The 19,689-nt window shown below is 40.7% G+C and overlaps 1 protein-coding gene across 3 annotated transcripts in view; it reads left to right on the top strand.

Annotated features, from left to right (window-relative positions):
* Positions 1 to 19,689, top strand: part of LOC102234910 (mitochondrial peptide methionine sulfoxide reductase-like) — a 69,074-nt gene that overhangs the window by 38,786 nt on the left and 10,599 nt on the right. For all 3 annotated transcript variants that reach the window (XM_005812773.3, XM_023352999.1, XM_023353000.1), the window contains one exon: positions 9,380 to 9,486. In XM_005812773.3, the coding sequence (XP_005812830.2) occupies positions 9,380 to 9,486 (107 nt within the window). The remainder of the gene's footprint in view (positions 1 to 9,379; positions 9,487 to 19,689) is intronic.

The following is a 19,689-nucleotide window of genomic DNA, read 5'->3' as shown; positions in this document are numbered from 1 at the left end:
AGCAAACGGCCCGGAGCCCCTTCGGTACATCCGCAGAGCGGCACGCTGACTCGGCCGCTCCCTCAGGCCATCCGCTCATCACACAAACACACTCACATCCACTCGCTCTTCTTTTATCTCTTAGTCACTATCTCCTCCTGTTCCTCATCCTCCCTCCCCCCATCTTCCCTTCTTCTCCATCCCTTTCTTCAACCCCCAGCCGCCCTTCATCTTAACAACCTATGTTTTCCCACCCTCCTTGTTTCCTCCTGATCCCTTTTCCTCCCCTGTACTTCCTCTTCCCTCATTGCATTCATCCTCTCTATTTTTTGGGGCCATGCAGTATTTATGGTGTGGGCTTGCTGATGCTGCGTCAGTGCGCAGGCAACTCAGGCGTGTGCCGATAGACACAAAAACACAAATGCACAGCTAAAATGGCCGACGCAGCTGTCCTCATTTGATAACGTCTGCACGTACATGCACACTCACACCGGTTTGGAAACATTTGTGGAGCGGGAATGCCGTGAAAGAGACATTCTGCATTTCTGTCTGACACGTTTTTGAGATGAAGTCGTTCACGGTTTGTTTTGACATTTCGCAAAACCTAGATTTTTAGATTCCCCTGTAAGCTGTGCAGCACCGATCCACAAAATGAAGATACACTTTTGCAGCTCATCACAGTTATAGGGTCAAACAATCAAACGGACATAAATCAAGCTGTCTTCCATCTGGCGGCAGTTTCTTTCTGACAGCTGAAATGAGCATGAATATTCCTTAATATAATATCTTTACCCCAGCTGGCTGCGACACACGCCAATTCCCTGTTGGGGTACCTCCTCATATCCCCCTGTGTCACCCTGTCCCTTAATGTTAGGGGTGCCCCTGCCATCTAAAGCAAACCCCACTCCCATGAGGAGGCCTTGACCTCTGACCTGTGGCCCCAGCCACCCCCACACTCTCCTAACCTGACCCTGTTTCTCCTGCTTGGTTGGCTGATGATGGCCTGCTCATTACCAGGTGTCAGTCATTACACTCTCACACGTGCTGCAACCCTAATTTATGGAGATTGCAGCATGAGTGTATGCATTGCGGGGGTTGAGTTTGAACCCCCATTTAATTCTGATGAAATACATTTAGTAATATATGTTTTTAAAGAAGTCTTGTGTTTCTAAGAACATTATAGAATATGATGCATAAGAATTAGTTAGACTCTAAGAGTCCATTCTGTGTAGTCCACTTCAATCAAACTCTAATTTGTTTGCCTGGAAAGTCCGGTTTGTTTGTGGAAGTGTGAATATGTAATCAAACTCTGATGAGGACTAAAAACAGAAACTCTGGTCTGCCTAAAAAGCTAGGTCTCAGTTTGGTTGAAGAGAACTTTGGCGCAGTTCAAATGCAAAGAGGAGATCGCTCCAAAAGCAGGAAGCGTACCATATTGCAAGACATTTCAGGTCAATATGACCATAACAAACACATGGGTCTAGTGTCAGCGGGAGCAATAGCAAAAGAGAAATCCTACAACCACTAAAATCTGATGCCATTCCACTTTTGTTCACAGAAGGAAGTTGCCCTCAGTTTCTTCCTCTGAGGTTTTTGTCACTTCCTTCAACGGTTTATGGAAAAATAAATAAGTTCGCCAAGACTTCCACAAGTTCGGTTTAACCTCAAAATGCCTTAATGTGTGATGTTTGTTTGTTGCTTTAAAATAAATAAGTGGAGTATAATAAAGACAAGAACAAAAAATTGAAAAATAAAAATGGCTGCTACCATTTGAGCTTTGTTCAGATTTAAGGGTCAGCGTTTGTTAAAGTTACGACCAAAGAGATTACATGTGCAGAATTCACAAGGTCTCTTAGATTTAATGTCAAATGATGCCTTTTCTGATCTGCTCCTCTCGTTGGAGTAACTTATCCGTCCAGTGCACTTTGGGGAATCTTCTATTATAGCAGTCAATCCCCACCACTCTAAATGTTTGCAAAAAGCACATAAGAATCTTGCTTCTATTTTTTTTTTTACTTTTAATACTGGAATATCTCAGAAGAAGGTGGGGCTGTCCATGTGTTCATACTTCAGAATCTGGGCTGGGGTCTTTCTGCAGGGAGTTTACATGTTCTCCCCATGCATGCATGCGTTCTCTCTGGGTACTCCGACTTTCTACCACAGTACATAAAACCTGAAAATCTGGCAAAATAAGACCTGCAGCAACACAAGATCATGCTGTTTGACTCAGAGGATGGAAAGTCCAATATCTGATCTAGGAATTAGTTCAGTAATTTATGCTGATATGAGATCAGATTGGCTCCGTCTCCTATTGTAATCTAATATTAAAAGGGCAATAAATATAACAAAATGAAAATATGTGGAGTTGTTTTAGAATCCATTAATATTGATGAGCATAATTTTTATGGAAATCTGCCTCAAAAAAAGCTGCTGAGTAAAAATACTGTCTAATGTTGACGCTTATACATTTTGAGGAGTAAAAATTTTGATCTTATGCAGTGGCATCAAGCTTCACTTATTCCATTTAGAAGCAGCTAAAAATAAACAGTTAAGGGCCAGAGTTACAGCGTTCTGACAGCGTGCCCAGAACCATGAAGTGATCATGTTAGAGAGCGCTGCGCCACTAAAAACAGAAAATAAAGCTGTTTTTAACGCGTGAAGCTTCTGCAGAGTGTAAACTCAGCCTGCTTGTGTCTCTCTGTGTATTTAATGAGCAATCAGATAATAACCGAGCGAGATGTGCTCCCCTTTCTAGAAAACGACTGTGGTAATGTGCATGATGTGTCATGTGCAGAGTCACCGTTGTGATTTAATATCGCCTCTGTATGTGCAAGCATAGCGTCGCATTCTGTTCCCCTTCCCGTGCCTTTGCATGCGTACGCAGCCCGTATGGACGCGTGTGCAGGTGTGTGTGTCCACTAGGGAGGCTCTCACCATCCCTGCTTCGTACTCTGCCTCTGTCTCCAGCGCGTTAGCAGCGGCTTACATAAGAACAGGGCAAAAATAGAAGTCGAGAGGAGAGAGGAGGAGGAGAGAGCTCTGCTGGCACGCACACAGCCGGAACGGGCCTGCAGGGCACGGCACAAGCACTACTACTATCACACATGTACGGGGATCTCTGCATCTATCTGGAATTACAGGTCTTTCTGTGTATTTCTCTAATAAAAAAGCCAAAATAAAACCCATCAGCATTAAGTAATCTCCTTTTGATGTTGGAACAGATGTGGGGCAAGGTTACAGTTTTTACAGATATTATTGGGTTGATACTGCATTCAAGGGGAGGATGATGAAAGGATAAAAGGGTGGGGAGGAAAAAATACGTAACAGAAAATTCATTAGATTGTTCATTAGCGTTCACTTTACCACCATCTAATCGGACAAAACTAGTGCAATAATTTTGAGATCAAATATTCTTCCTTCATGCTCAAAAACATGGCAGTTATAGAAAAACACCAACAATAACTGGACACCAGCAGCAGCCGGACTCCAGAGCTAGCTGTGTGTATCAGTTTCCATTACAGATGTGTGTAAAACTTTGTCAGTATTCCGCTAATGTTGGAAAAATACAATTTTGCAATTGCGCTGTTTCCATTAAATAAGAAATGTACTTAAAATCACATGTGAATAAGCTTGTTCACGCAATAAATCATTAAAAATCACGGCGCGCCATCATCCTCCTACCACTTCCTGTAGCAACGTCCGGTTGTTGATCATGTGACTCGTGTGATTGGAACAAAGTGTTTTGCAAATTTTGATAGTTGTAATCAACAAATGAGTTTTTTTCAAAATTGGTGTGTTTCCATTAAGTGAATGTATGTTCGAAATGTGAAATTGCCCAATTATGTACTTTTCTAAACGCAGCTAGTTACGTCAGAAAGAAAATAATAGAAAGTTCAGAAGCATATAAAATCTTAGTCTGTCATTCCTTTCTCATAAATATCGACATCTTTTTCAAACTGATTACCTTCTTATTATATTTTTATCTTCTAAAATTGAACTGAGGTGAAACTCTATTGTGCTTTCTGCAAGACGAATCATCTCAAACCCCTAAATTTACAGGATCTTCAATTTTAGCTCAGACAGTTACAAACGGAGTCTAGAAGGACACACATTAACAAACGACAAGCCACGAGCCGGAGGAGAGTGGAGAATTAGAGCAAAATCTGGAAGCAGAGACCTGAAGGGAAAGTTGGACATGGGGGGAAAATGACAGGCTTTTATCCCCGGCAGCCAGCAGGGACAACTTGAGTGGAGCCATTTTTTTCCCTCCTTGCAACAAAAACACTGGAAGAGATTTTACAGAGCTGCAGCAATTCTCAGCGGGTTTGAACACAACCAAAAGTGTTTGCGTGTACGTTTGTGTCCTAAGGTTTGTGCTTGACTGTCTCCAGGAGAGAGTCACTCCCTTAGCGACACCCCCTCCACCCGCTTCCTCCACCCTCCCACTTCCTTTTGACTTTAGCTCCCGTGTAAGTTAAAGGAGCCACGTTAAAATTCTCCCATTTTTGGGAGAGGCTATTAATTAATATTTTCAGCTCGGTGGGCGTAGGTCAGTGACCCCTCAAGGCGACGTGTGCATGTGTGTGTGCACATGTGCGACCTCTGGCCCCTCCTCTTCTGTCCACCCCCATTACCCTCTGCTTTCAGAGGCAAGGCTCTCATGCATAATGCAGAGAGAACAGGGAGGTTCTCATTAATAATTACTGCCGCCTTTGATGGATGTAGAAAATAACGAAGGGGGCTGTTAAAAATGGAGAGAGTGAGGTGAAGGCGGGAGGTTTTATTTTTTTTCTTTCTTTTTATGGGGGGTTTTGTTTGATTTTTTAGTCATGGAGACGAGGATCTTATAGAGACAATTATGGACATATATTTTACTCTGCTACTTTATTCTTCTACTACTCTCTAAATTGCATCATTTGCTCATTTTAAACTGTTATCTGTATGTTTTCTCTCGGTTTTTTACCTTCTTCTGGTCTGATGTTCTGTTTACCTGTGGTTGCTCCCAGGAGGAGCGCATCAGCTGAGATAATGCTGCCAACAACTAAACATTCCCCCTCTTTCGTTATTAACTTTTTACTTTTTATAACTCTGAAAGTCTGTATCAGTTTCTTTTTGTGTATCTGCTCTGACTTTTCAAACCGCCAGTCGTTTGTGGCGGATGGTTGCTTGTACTTTATCAAGTTCTGGTTCTTCTGGAGGTTTCTTTCTGCTAAAGCAGAGTTTTTCCTCTCCACTGTCACAGATAGTTTAGTCTTCAAATGCTTTATCAAATTACTTGTTAAAAGATAGATTTTTTGCTATAATTTAGATCCAAAATTTGGCCTGGGTCGGGCCAAAATGATTTGCCTGATGGGTCGTGCTTTTTTTTATACCAAGAATAAAATGAACACATCTGGACTATATTTACTAATCAAGTGACTTCTGAAAGCTATAAGCTGCACTGGATTTTATTTTGAGGTTTGAAAGTAAAGGGGCTGAATATATGCGCGCCACAAATTTTAGACTTATTTGTAAAAATCTTTGAAGACCTTTTTCCTTCATCCTCCTAATTTTGCGTTATGTTTGTTGGCCTATCAATTAAAACCTAATGGAACAGCATTAGGTTTGTTGTTGAAAAGTGCTAAAAGCAAATAAATCTTAGGATAAGAAAACTTTTACAAACTGCAACTCACTTTCATTTTTTAATTTAGGTGTCTGATCACTGCTAACGTTTTTTTTTTCTTTTGTTTTGTTTTTGCTGGAACATACAGTAGTTGTGACATTGTTCTTTAAGAACTGTCTACACTGAGAATATAAAAACTTTCACAGATTAACTTTAGTGAAGTAAATTTTTGCAGAATTGCATCATCACTCGGCAATATTTCACAGAAAAAATTTCTATGCAAGTGCTAGAGGGGTGAGCAATTCTGCAGCGTTCTGCTGCCGTAATGTTAATGTGGGAAGTGGTTTTACTGGAAAACATCTGGATGTTGTTTGGGATTAAGATGTAAAGAAAAAACTTTAGTTCATTTGTAATGTTCTGAATTATTTAATGCATTATTGCTTCATAAAAGAATAAGGAAAGTTCTCCAATAGCAATTGATATTTAAATGAGATATTTCCTCTGGCTCTTATGCAAAAAGATATACAAAGTTACTGATGGCAAAATAATTCAAAAGTTAATGTTGTTTTGTTTAAATAATTGTAGGATGAATGTATGAACTGATATCACAACTACAGTAACTGCTGCTCGCCTTTGTTTTCAAAATCTTTGTATTTGAAAAATGTTTCCCCTGAATGTTGTCAGCACAGGTTTCTGTAATTCAGCTTTTCCCCTCCAATACACATTTTCATCATATTTGAACCACGCAAGAATGTAGTTTTATTGAGGAACATTGAGTGAAGCAGATTCTCTGAGGCAGCAAACATCCCTTATTGTGAGTTTATTCAGTGTGTGTCACAGAACAGCCGCTGGTTGCTTGTCTGATTTGATTTGAATGACGACCAGATGAATACTTATGGCCGTTCCGCTCCAGCAGGCCGCTTCGCAGATAGGTTGCGACATTCCATGATGTAAGGTAACGTTTAATCTAAAGACAACAAGATATGCAGATTACTGTGTCAAGGATACGTTTTCTGTGTCAGTGGAGATTGTTACTCTCCCGTGGTGAACACAGAAAGGCGACGCAGCAGTACTGCTGATGCATTACATCAGGGTTAACTTACAGTACTGTGATCACAACTGATCCATTTATTACAACGGATAAATACAGGCAACATGATTTCAACCACTGCTTTGAGGCCTTGGTTTCAGTAGTCAGGCTTCGGCCATCCTGGGATTAATGCAGCCAGAAGTAACAGACATCTTAGTTAAAGTGCTTAATGCATCCTCTGGGTAATTCCCAGGCTTGCCAAATGTCATGCCAGATTTTAAGATTCAGAGTAAATCGCACTGAGGTCAACATAAGTCCTGTTGTATGAAATTGCACAAATGTTGAATTTTGGTATTTTTCTGGTCTAATTTCTCACTTATATAGGAGTTGACAAACAGAAGTGCTTTACTAGGATGCAGCTGGACTTTTCTCCTGTTTCTTTTCACCTTTCGCCTCTCATCCAAACTTTACAGCTCAGCGTTTGGGAAGTTGTTGCTTGTCGCTAACAATGCCATGTGAGCAGTTTTGGACACATGTCCCAATGTGTGAAGTGCTGACTCGTCTCTGGGGAGAGAGCCAGAGCTACAGAGCAGTCTTACATCACTGCTACCTCCGTCCTTCTGATTTTATTAAAGGGGCAATATTATGTGTTTTACAGGCACATAGTACCATTTTATAGTACATTAAAGTAACTATGTTACCTTCAGTTGTTATAAAAATGTTTCATACATCAAACAAGATGTAAAAGAAATTTGACGTTGCAATTTACCACTTTGAAAAACTAGCACTTCTGCAACCTGAATGGCTTTCAGGGGAGATTGCAGGATGTCTCAAGCATGCATGAAAGAATCGAAGGTATGTTTTTGATGAGGGAATAACATTGTAATGGTAAATGGACTGAATTTATATTGCGCTTTTCCAGTCATTTTGACCACTCAAAGCACTTTGCACTAGAGTCACATTCGCACACACATTTATACACCGATACGCAGATCAGTAGGCAATTTGGGGTTTAGTGCCTTGACCAGGACACATCGACATGTGGCAGGAGGATGCTGGAATCAAACCTACAACCTTGCGATCACAAGACAACTACTCTACACACAGAGCCACTGTCACTGTGGGTAGACTGCGTATTCATAAGTACTGTAAATATTTGTGTATTAAAGTGTGTCGGCCTACAGCAACTCTAATATGGATTGATATGCATTTCTTAGATTGATGTGGGCAGTATTATGAAATGGGATTATTATGATGGATATTATTAACCAATTTGTAAAATGATTTACACTTTGTGTTATGTAAAAGATGTCAAAGCTTGATAAAAACCATCAACTAATTATTATCGTTTTACACAGAATAACAGTTTTGGTTTCTGTACCAATACTTACATCTAGTTCAGTTGTAGCTCTGGCATATGGCAGCACTGAAAAACATCACCCAACCTGGACACCCTGAGTTACTATTTATTGAACGTAGTAGAACATTTAGTGATTGAAAAGCCAATGACTTCACTCAGGAGGGTTTTTTTTTTTATGTTGAAACTCAGATTTGTTGGATGAGCTCAAACACAGCTTGGAATCCAGCACTGGTGCATGTTTGATGTGCAACCAAGAAGCCGTTTGCCAACTCGTTCTCACGTCATCTTTATAAGGTGATTAGTAATCACTGTTGGGTTTACAGCTAGAGCTTCTCCTTGAATTAGTGCCAGAAAATTACCTAACACAGTAAGAAACATTAGAGAAGTCCTGAAAGGGAAATGTGCCTCTTTAGGGGAACGCTGCAGTTGTAATGAAGTGAGCTGATGGTGCGTTCAGTTGGCTGGAAGGCGTATCTGTTACAGCCTCCACTGACTGCAGCTCATAGCAACCAGTCAGAGATGGAGAAACGGCAGCATTTTCCAGTTATGGATGAGCATAAGAATCAGACAAAAAGCAAACGGTGCAGCCAGCAGAGAGTTGCACACTGATGCATTCCTTGATGCAAGAGCTGCTCAGGATTGTAGCTTCTTAAAACCTTAGAAGTGATGGAAGCTGTTTAGCCCTCTAAATCAAGGTGCTTTAGGCCTGGCCTCCTTCCAAACCCACTGATGTAAACCTGATGAAAATGTTGAGAGCGTCTCTCAGATTACAGGAGACAAAAATTCATCTACCTACAGTCCTATTTGCTCCTCTGTAAATTAAAATCTGCTTTTACTTTTTGTGATACTTAAAGATTTCAATAAACAAAGTTTAATATCAGGCAAATATAAACCACAGTTTTTTTTAATGGGAATTTGATTTACTAAGAAGCAATAACTATCCAAACCAATTTGGCATTAATTAAGAAATTCAAGAGCAGATGGTAAAGAAAAGTAAGTAATATCTATCAGAACCAAATCTTATGTTTAACTGTGTTGTGAAAAGATTTTTGTGAATTCTTCTATTTTTCTTTTTTGCTTGTTTCAGGTTGGCTAAAGAATTATATTGGAAGAAGATAATCTGAGTACATACAAAATGTAATTTTCTGAAAATGCTGCTTTTAAACAAAATGTGGCCTACTTTATGTTGTCAGACAAGTTCTACTGAAGGGATTTCTAGGTTGTACATGTCCTGGGACTAATCAGGCCTGAGCGTTGCAAATGAAATGAAACTCAGACTTGGTATTGGCAGTTTTTCTCATTTCATAAAAATGCAGTGTGATGACGTATTCATGCAGAACATGTCCATCCTCTGATTGTGCTTCCCTTGTGTGGCTTCTATGTTTATCCTGTTTTGTGTTTTCTGCAGGTATGAAGCAGCACAATGACAGCGGTACTCAGTATCGTTCAGTCATTTACCCATCCAGCCCAGCTCAACAGGAGGCTGCACTGAAGAGCAAGGAGGCCTTCCAGAAGGTGATCACACACAAACACACACCAGCCAACATGTGTGTGTGTCCCGTTATGATTTTTCTAAAACTGCATGAGTGCTAGATGGCTCACGTATGGCACTCATTAAATCATGGTATTTGCACATCTTTAAAAACTCTTTAAAAGTTTTAAATACATGTATCTAAAACTAAGGTTAACTTGCTAAAGTCTAATTTAAGTATAAGGTTGAAATCTGCTTTAGTTACAGGTACAAAGTATTTGATTAAAATGGCATCGCCATGTGAGTTTGAATTGACGAAAGGGTAAAAAGAAACAAACATGGCGGACACTTCAAACAAATAAGAATAAGTTCATGCAGTTGATGTCTTTATTTCACTCATTAACCGTTTTTTTGTTATTTGAATCACAATAACTAGTCGGTGCTTTCAGTTTTGACCTCTTCGTTTGAAAAAACGAGTTCTGTTTGGATCAAACTCATCTCTATCTTTTTAAGCTGAAAGAAGGGGAGAGGGTCAATAGGTCATCCTAACTGATTTCCTTTCAGCAGCACACGCGTCCCCCTTTTGTTCTTTCAGTCCATCTGTCCATCCATCCATCCATCCATCATTTAAAATTGATCCCTGCATCTTCTTGGCTCATTCACCTCCTCTCAGCTCTAAATGGTATTCATGGACTAGCTGACGGGGGGGCAAAGGAGAGCAAATTATCATCTTCCTGGTTACGTTGGGCGCTCTGGGTCAGCAGGCAAGGATCAGAGGGCTGCTATGTTGTCGTGGCAACAACCTCTCAACCTTGGCCTTGAGCTGGGGTCAGGGGTTAGGGGAGCTTTGGCAGCTGGGACCAGAGGGACAGGGAGGCGGGGAAGGACAGCAGAAAAAGCTAAAGAGGGAAGAAGCCATGTCAGGGGGCCGTCACTGCTGACAGGCTGTCAACTGAAACACACACACACACACACACATACACACACACATACACCTCCCCCCCCCACCCCCCCACACACACACACACCTTCTGTGTTTATAAACCAGGCACCCTTAGTGTTTTAGGCATCATGAGACTAAGAGATGTGCAACTCAGAGTTTCTACATTCACATCAAAACCTGAATTAAACTAAAAAATTTCACAAAACCTGAAGAGACATTTCTTTCTCTTTCTGCTGACCTAACGTCCCACACTGACTTCCTGAAACACATAAACCTTATTAAAGCTGATGTGTATGAGTTTTAGTTACTTCTCATGCATTGAACTGAGCAGCTAAATCATGAAATGTCAATCAAAGCCAATTAAAATTCTGTACAAAATAGGTGTGTAAAAAAACATCCAGCAGGTGGAGATACTGAGTTCACCGGAACAAGGCAAAATGAGATCAAAGCAATATTTATGAGTCTTTCTTTTTATTTTCCAGACATGATTGTTTAAGGAATTTCAAACGCTTTTTTAATCTGCAATCGGTGTGGAATATTCTAGTCTGGGATTATTTACAGAACTAGTTTTTGTACCTAACTCAGTTATAATCCTAGAGCCAAATAAAGATTTAATATTTCAAGTTATGTTTTAAAATTTATGAGCTTTTGTGATTTTTGAACTTTATATTTTTTAATAATTTTTTTTTATTCATAGGCTAATTTTGTTGACTTCTATTCAAAATGCATTTTTAAGACCCACCGCTGCAATTGGATATTTATTTTTGTTTTATTTGTAGGTGTAAAATAAATCTCTTTGTGTGTTTTTTTTAATTAATGTATATTTTATTTCTTTTGCTATTACCACCAATGAAGAAAAAAACACTATTTTGTGCAGGCAGAGCAATTTATTATAATCAACTTTACACTTAATTAATTATATAATAATCAATGTTGCTGCTATTTTTGACACTTGAAGGCTCGCAGATTAATGCCACAAAGAAACTAAAAAACATACATTGGGCGATGATGAAAAGTGTTTTGAGGTAACATCAGCTTCTCCAAATAAAAAGCATCTCCAAAGCATGATACTCCCAGCACCGTGTTGCCTCATGAGTTATGTTGTGCTCAGATTCTTCCATCCATTTTCTGTCTCTAACAAACTGCAAACGAGTTCTTATTGCTTTCCTTCAACAGTGGATTTCCTCTTGCCGCAGTTCTGGAAAGAAATGATTTGTAGTTGTCCTGGTAACGGTTTCTCCCACCTGAGCTGTGTATTTCTCCAAAGTTTTAAAGGCTTCTCTGATTAAAACTCTCTTTCCATCATCAGCAGATGGATTGAGCAGAGCTCTGTAAGATGTTCATACCCTGAAATATTGATTTAATACCCAACATTTATTAAATCATCTGCATATCTCCCTCCTTGACCTGTCTGCTGTGATCCTTTGTATTCCTGATACTTTCTCTCTAATGTTCTATCTGAGGCCTTCACAAAACTGAATTACACTCAGGTGGACTGTTTTAGATTACTTTTGAAGGCAATTTGTTGATAAAGAATTTATTTAAGGGTATCGGAGTAAAGGAAATATATCCACACACATATAGTTTTGTTTTATTTGCTACTTTTAGATAATCTGATGCACAGAATCACCATATTACTGCCTAACTACAGTAATAACATGGATCAGAAGCTTATAAAACCATGAAGGGACATATTAAAACACAGTTGTATTATTTTGTTTTATTGATTTCAAGGAAGGTTTACAGCAGAGACTCTCAAAACACATTTCTACACACATTCAGACTCGATCCTTCCTTCTCCCCACCAACGCTGCTGACACAACCAATCTGTCAAGCACTTTAACGTCACCTCGCTCCCATCAACGGGCCACTGGGGCTCCCATCTTCCTAAAGCGGCTGACACAACCCCAACCAAGATGGCAGCGTGCTGCTCTCAAACACTTGTCTCAGAACGAAGCTAGATGAAGGCGTTCCTCCTGCGTTCGGGGTCTGGAAGACTTTCGTGGCAGAAACGAAGCCTCGTTCACTGAAGTGACAAGAGGGAGTGGATGATGACCAGAGATAAGACAGGCATCGCAAAAATCCAGATTCCAGCCCACTGCCGGGGCCGTGAGTCATAGACGTACACACACGCACGCAAACATGCATCTGGCACATACACGCGCAGCCCAATGAATAATTAACCCATATGAGGAGTCTCCTCTGCAGGGCTTTCAGTTCCTTAACTTCAGCGTTGAGGGGGAGGTTTGGGTGAGGGGGGGGTAAGAGAGTGAGGCAGAAAAGCTTGTTTAAGCACAAGAGCGAAGAGGGAGGGAGGGTTAGTGGAGGAGGAGGGGGGAGCGCTGGGGAGAAGGGGGTTCTCTGTAATGAAATTTGAAATTTGCAGAACATCAAAGGCTTCTGTAGCCCAGCCGCTGTGGCAGCAGAGCAGAGAGGAGGAGTGCTTCTCTTTCTCCGTCTCCCCGATCTCTCTTCTTCCCCTTCTTCTTCATCCCTCCCTCTCTGCCTGAAAGTGTCTCCCCAGAGCTGGGTGAGGGGTGTAGGGTTTAGTGGAGGGTGAGAGAGAAGGGATGGGAAGAGTTGATTAGGAGGAGACGGAGGTGGCGGGTGGGGCGGGGGGCTTAGGGATGGGTTAGGGGTTTGGAGAGAAAAACGGGGGCTCCTATATGTGTGTGTGCATGTATGAACAATAGGATTTATCAAGCCAGCTTTGAATATGGCGTGCGTGTTTGTGTGTGTGTGTGTGTCGGGCCTTGGAGGAGGGAGTGCGCCCTCTGATAAAGCATCCCAACTTAATGAGCTTGAAAACGGGATGAAGAGGGAAGGGGGAGTGAAGTTCTGATGATGAGTGCAGGGGAAAAAAAGGCATTTGAGGTTAGAAGTGACATGCAGAAGCCTGAGGCTGAGGAGCATCAGCAGGTTTTGTAATCAGACTTCTAGTCACAAGTTTATTTTTGCTTTTTATTTTCTGGAAAGTTCAAAAGTGGGATTTTGATATTTCAATTGTTCCCCAATTTCTGCAAAAGTTATTGCCATCTCCTAAACTGATTGGTATTACTGAGAAATCCGTTAATGAAATCATTTGTTCTTAATCTGGGATTTCTCTTCAGACGGGTTTTAACGTGAAATCAGGACGGACCTTCTGAGATTTTCTTTCTTCCGCTTCACATCTGCCTTAAAAAACAACAATAAAACAAGTTTAAGCGCTCATCCCCTCGCTCCAAAAAGCACGTGCATCCCTCTCTGCTCCAGGGATGTAGGAGTGCTGGCTTCCTCGCTCACAAAATGTAGGAGGGCTCGGCGAAGATTAGAGCCTGACTAAAATGGATCCTGACCCGTACTGCAGCAGGGAAAGACGGATGAGGAGAGCAGAAAATAAAAATCTCTTCATCCGTCGGGCACATTCAGGATGCCTTCTTATCTTCCGTTCCTCTTTTTTTTCCCCAATAGCTAAATGTGTTTTATTTGCATTCATTTCTCTTCGTAATCTCCCTCTTTTCATCTGTTTCTCTGCGTCCTGCCATCTCTGCCTCTCTGAGGTCACAGAGGGCGACCCCGGGGCTGCAGCGCGCTCGTCGGCTTGCACCATGTCAGGCTTTTTCATGTATTTCCAGGCTGAGCCACCGTCTGTCTATTACCAGCGCCTCTTCACCGTAGAGCAGCTTTGATGTGTGCAGTGCGTGCTCAAAAGTGTATTTACATTTTTAAGATGTTGAAGGGCTTTTTTTTTTTTCTGAACTCCAGAGTTCAGGTGTGCAGCTGCAGTCGACCCCACTCCGGTTTTAGATCAGAGCAAAGGGAATCCGGAGCAGGATGGGAATGGAGATCCCTTCATCTGTTGTCTTTTTAACTTCTAGATTTATTTAAATGAACTCATCTGGGTTGGAAATTTGCAGTTTATTTTTCATTTTTTAACTTTAGCGCTACGTATAGTGTTTATTTTAATATATAAACCTAAAACCAGCTTAATTACCAGGTTTAAGGTATTTGAAATCCAGAGAAATTCAGAGCCGTGCTCAGAGGACACCAGCTATACGTTGCTCCATGTGCTGGAAGTTTAACCCGTTTAATTAATGAAATGAAAAAAATTGTTCATCAAAATACATTTTGCAAATGTTTGGTCTGTTTTCTTAGCACATGGTGGACAAAATAAAAAATTTTGATTACACCTAGAAAACATGTTGTTACACAGAACTCAATTTTGTATTGTAAAAATAATACAAGATTTAGCAAAAATGTAATGACCTGGCATCACGGAAGTGATCCAACAGATTTCATTTTAAATTATTTCTTCATGAGGAAAAAAATCTATATATTTACTCTGATACATCTAAACTAAGACTTTCTGCTTCTTAAATGCAAACTAAATTCAGTCCCTAGCTTTAGTAATGCACTAATTTTGTTTTGATTCCTGTTTTTACTTTTTTTTACCTTTTGCAGTTATTAAACCTCTTTAATTTATTTACATTTTGTCACAATACAACCACAAACTACAACATATTCATTTTATTTCGACACAAAGTAGCTCATAATTGAGAAGTGAAGGGAAAAATATTAATTTTCTTTATTGATTCAAATCTCAGAGGTGAGATTTCCACTGAAAGCTTTCTGGGTATGTCTGCACCATCTTTTCTATTTTTAAATTTAGTTTTAGGCAGTCGAAACCCACAAATATGCTTTGATTCAAACCATTTCATGATCGCTCCGCTGTGTGTTTAGCATCAGTTTTCTTCTAAGGATTCTTGCTCATTTAGTTTCACCCATTCTTCACTTCAGCCGTCCTACTGCAGAAACGCATCCCCACAACATGATGCAGCCATCACAATTTTACGGTGTTCGTTTACAGCTGCGCTTTGCATGTACCTTAGGTCCAAAAGTTTGATTTTAGTCTCATATAACTAGAGCACCATCTTTTTGCTCGAGTTATATGAGGTATCAGAGTCATGAATACGTTTGAAGTTGCATTGCACAGCAATTTTTACATTAAATAAAGAAAATTAAAGACTACCCTGACTAGCTTCTTTATGAGTCTGTCTTAGAGAAACACTGTCTTTAGTCAGAGGCGTCTTCAAATTCGCTGTAATACACACCGCTACAGGAGATTGTTCCTGCCATCACCATCTACAATAACTCTTTGAAGAATTTTGAATTAATATGAGTTACAACAACACTTAATTTACCTGTGGGAACAATAAAGTATTTTTGAATTTGAATTAATTTATGTTAGTACCATTACTACTTTGCTAGGAAAATATACTGCAAAAAATAAAATCTTACGTAGTATTTTTGGTATAATTTTAATGCAAATCTTAGTTTACATGAAATATGACAAAATTAGCTTAGAAGTAACTTTTCAGCAAGAAGTATGAGCTTGTTTTAAGTAAATAAAATTTCTCAATATTGATGAAAAAGTACAAGATCCATTGGCAGATTATTTTACTTATAATGACACATTTTCCCATGTTATAACTGAAATAATCTGCCAGTGAAACTATTACTTTTTTTAAAACAATATTAAGGAATTATTAAATAAAGCTTCTGTAAGATAGTTTTGTCTTATTTCAAGAGTATTAATATATTTGCACTAGAAACTAGACTAAACATACTTTTTGTGTTTTTGCAGCAAGAAAACAGTCAAATTGAGGTCATATCCATTTTCAGATGTCTTCACTGAGTCATGGAGTGTCACAAACTCTACGTCAGTGCACTTGTCTTCCCCACCGCTGTTCTGCTGAAGGCCCTCAGAGGGAAGGAGGCACAGAGACAAGACTGTGGGGTAAAGAAGAGAAGAAGGGAGAGTACATGTTCTTCTTCCTCCCTCCTCTCCCACCTCTGCCCCTCTCTCGGGGTGTCACGTCCTATTTGTGTCCTGGGGTCGCCTGTGTGGCAACGGCGACGTTGCTGGAGGGCGGAGGGGTTCTCTCGCTTGGCTGGGAAGCAGGGAGGACATTGGAACGTTGGTCTGAGGGAGAGAGAGAAAGCAAGAGAATGAAAATCCATCAGGAGATGGAGAGAGTGGAAGAGGAGGAGGAGGAGGGATGCACCCATTCAGCCATGTCTTTGACATGGGAGTGTTTCCGACAGGCGTGAAGAAAGGAAGGGCTGACTGGGCTGAGTGAGCGCCGCTCTGGCCGCACACACTCAGGGATGTTTTTCTCACTCAGGACGACTTAGAGATTTTTAACTCTGAATTTAATATTAAATTTAACCACATTTGGTTCACATCCGACTCCGGTTTTCTCCTAAAACCTCCTGAGCCGAGGCGGAGATGCGCTTCTAGTTTACATTTAGGATTCACATCCCGATATTAGGTGTGTTGAATGGTTTCCAGAGATGATTTCTGTCGCTTTTCGAACCCTCCTCACCCACTAATGCACAAAACCCGAACAGGTCCACCAGTTTCAGTCCAAACGTCCCGATTAGCATCAACCAGAAGACGTCTTGCTAACTCCGCTTCCCTCCATGTTTGACGCTTTTATCCTCCATATTCTTTCCTCCATTCCTCTGCCGCTGCTGCAGTGAGAGAGAGAGAAAGTGAAGCCACATAAGGTTATACACAGTGGCATGACGCCATGCATTCTGATTTATAGATCTAAAATGGCTGCCGTGTTGTGACTGCTGTAGAGGCTTGGATGGAGAGCGAGGGAGTGGTGCGGGGGCGTCAGGGTGGAGGTGTGTGTTTGGCTCGGAATAGCAAACCTTTCCTTGGCCGTCCAGAACGCCCCAGAGGGTTCTGCGGCGTTGACTGTGGTTTGTTGGTGATAACTGATTAATTAGGCCACGGCGTGCAGCTCTGCACTTCCGTCAGCCGGCTTTCCACAACGCTGCTGACTGAAATCATCAAAGTATGGCCTTTCCTGGCGGTGTGTGCATAGTGTGAAGCGGTAAAGTGAATCTGTCTGCCGTATTTGTTAAAGGCTGCGCTGGTTGGATCCTGCAGGGGGACCAGAGCCCTCACTCTGAAGCAGCAGCCACTGAGGAGTTAGAGGTCAGCTGCTGCCTCAGCCTCTCTGTGGGGCTCAGAGCTTTGATTTACTGACTCCTCTGCATCAGTCCCAGCTCTGCCACTCCGAGCCGGTGCGACACTGCCTCCATGTGGACAAATATGCACACAACACGGCTGTTCTCTAACAGGATGTTACTCTCAACCAGCTGTGCCTTCAAACTGAGCTGCTAAAGTTTCCATCATAAAATAAGTGTGCTGGATTAAATTAAATGTAACCAAAAAGTAGTTTATCTTTGTTTTTCCAATCAAAAACACAAACTATATATAGATTTACGTGATTTATTTCTGTTAAATCGAATGTTACACTAAAACACAAAATCTTTCCAAGTATTTCTGGTTTAAATTCTAGTGTAAATATTTCAGTACACTTGAAATGAGACATTGTTGGCAACAGTGGGGTTACTATTGTTCACCCAGCCAATAAATCACCCAGTTTATTGGGTGGTTTATTTTATCGGTACACTTGTGTAATGACCATGGGGTCATTGTGATTGGTTGGTCAGCAAACAGGAACAACGTCACCACCAGAGCCTACAGTGCAGACAAGCTGAGGGTCAATAATAAAGCAAGAACTACTGGCAGATCCTTCCATGTTACGCTGCACTGATCCACTAATTCATGCTAAAGAAGCCACAACCAAGCAGTCATAATGTCTGACTGCACAGTACAAAGGAAAATCTTTCAGTTGCCCTACATTTTTTTTATTACTGTTGCCATTTTGTCAAATTTTCTGAAACTTGACTTTGGATTTTCATCAGATGTAAACCATAATAATCAAAATAAGCAAAAATAAATGCTTGAATGCATTACACGGTTTGTGTAAATTATAAATGAATATTTTCAAAGATTATCTAATTTGTTCAAATGCAGCTATAAGCAGTCAAAGTTCAAATTTGTGTTTTTCAGTGAGAAGACATAATTGAGGTCAATGTTTTCCTCAGACGAGTTCAACAATGTTTCCTTTTCGTCTGTTAGGTTTTCTTGACCAGTTTCTGATGGTTATCTCACTGAAAGGTCTCACGCTGCCCACGGCTCCATTTTCAGAAAGCTGTCTGACCTTTTCCTCTATAATCTCATCTTAATCCTCTTCAAATAAAAATTTCCTTTTACTCTTAGATGACTCAGATCGCGGGGCTGTAATAAATCTTTAAATAGAGCTCCTTTCATTAAAGTTTAACATCCTCAGCATTGTCAGGAGAACTAAACACAGCCGTTGTTGAACTTTTTTTTGCGTTTATCACCTGTACCTACAAATCTCTTGTAGGTACAGATACAAAACTTGCAGAAACATGCATTCTTTCTTTATCTTCTGGTATGTTTTTCCCAGCAGCATGAACATGTACTACACACTTCTCATATGCAAGCTCTTCATTTAGAACAATTCTTTGATTCGGCAGCATTTAATGCTTAAAGTTGCAGACTTTATACAGCAACCTTTAACAACCTTAAAGCTACAACTTTGATCAAAACCTGAAGTTAAAACTATCAGCATGTCGTGACAGTAGATATGAGACAATCTGTGAAAAGCTCGATCTCCTCCTCCTGCTTCCTGAGCTGTCGAAAGAAATGCACCGCTCCCAACCAAAAACAACCAATCAGAGCCAGGAGGTGGGTCTTAGCGCTGTCAATCAACATTGTAAATGTTCTGATGGTGGAAAAACAACTGCTTATCTGCCAGCTAAACTTAGCATTCACAACAGGCTCTGCTGACGGGGAGATGCTGTAGCCAATCAGAGAGCAGATGGGTGCGCCATGTGAATGGCATGATTGACAGCACTAAGACCCGCCTTCTGGCTCTGATTGGTTGTTTTTAGTTAGCACTGGGAGAAGGCAGAGAAACTCAATTTTTCACTGATTATCTGTCTCATACCAAACTGTCACAACATAGTGACAGTTTTAACAAACATGTAAACAAATATTTTTTATATAAGTGACATACTGCCACTTTAAAATAAATTGCCATAGAATGCAAGCTTCCCTCAAATAATTTAAGTTTTGTTTGCCGGCCAACTTTGCAAACATGTCAAATATCAACTTTTGTCTTCTTATCAGGAGCAAAATATTTAAATCATACAGAAGGCCGACGTAGGCTGATGAGAACAACTTGAGCCCATGTTGAACACGCTCTGCTTCTTTCTCTTGATGCATGCTGAACTTGGCGTACTCCCTCACAAAGCAAAACAAACCTCCAGAGTGCTGCAAACTGTTCTGACGCGGAGAGACCTACTTGTTGCCCACAAACAGTCTCAGTGCTCCTCCAGCTTGTTTCGTCAGCTCCAGCAGCAGTGATCTATAGAG

The sequence above is a fragment of the Xiphophorus maculatus genome, chromosome 19, assembly GCF_002775205.1.
Source record: "Xiphophorus maculatus strain JP 163 A chromosome 19, X_maculatus-5.0-male, whole genome shotgun sequence".
In the NCBI taxonomy this organism is placed as follows: Eukaryota; Metazoa; Chordata; class Actinopteri; order Cyprinodontiformes; family Poeciliidae; genus Xiphophorus; species Xiphophorus maculatus.
Note: the sequence above shows the minus strand (reverse complement) of the source record. Positions and strands in the feature narration are given on the sequence as shown.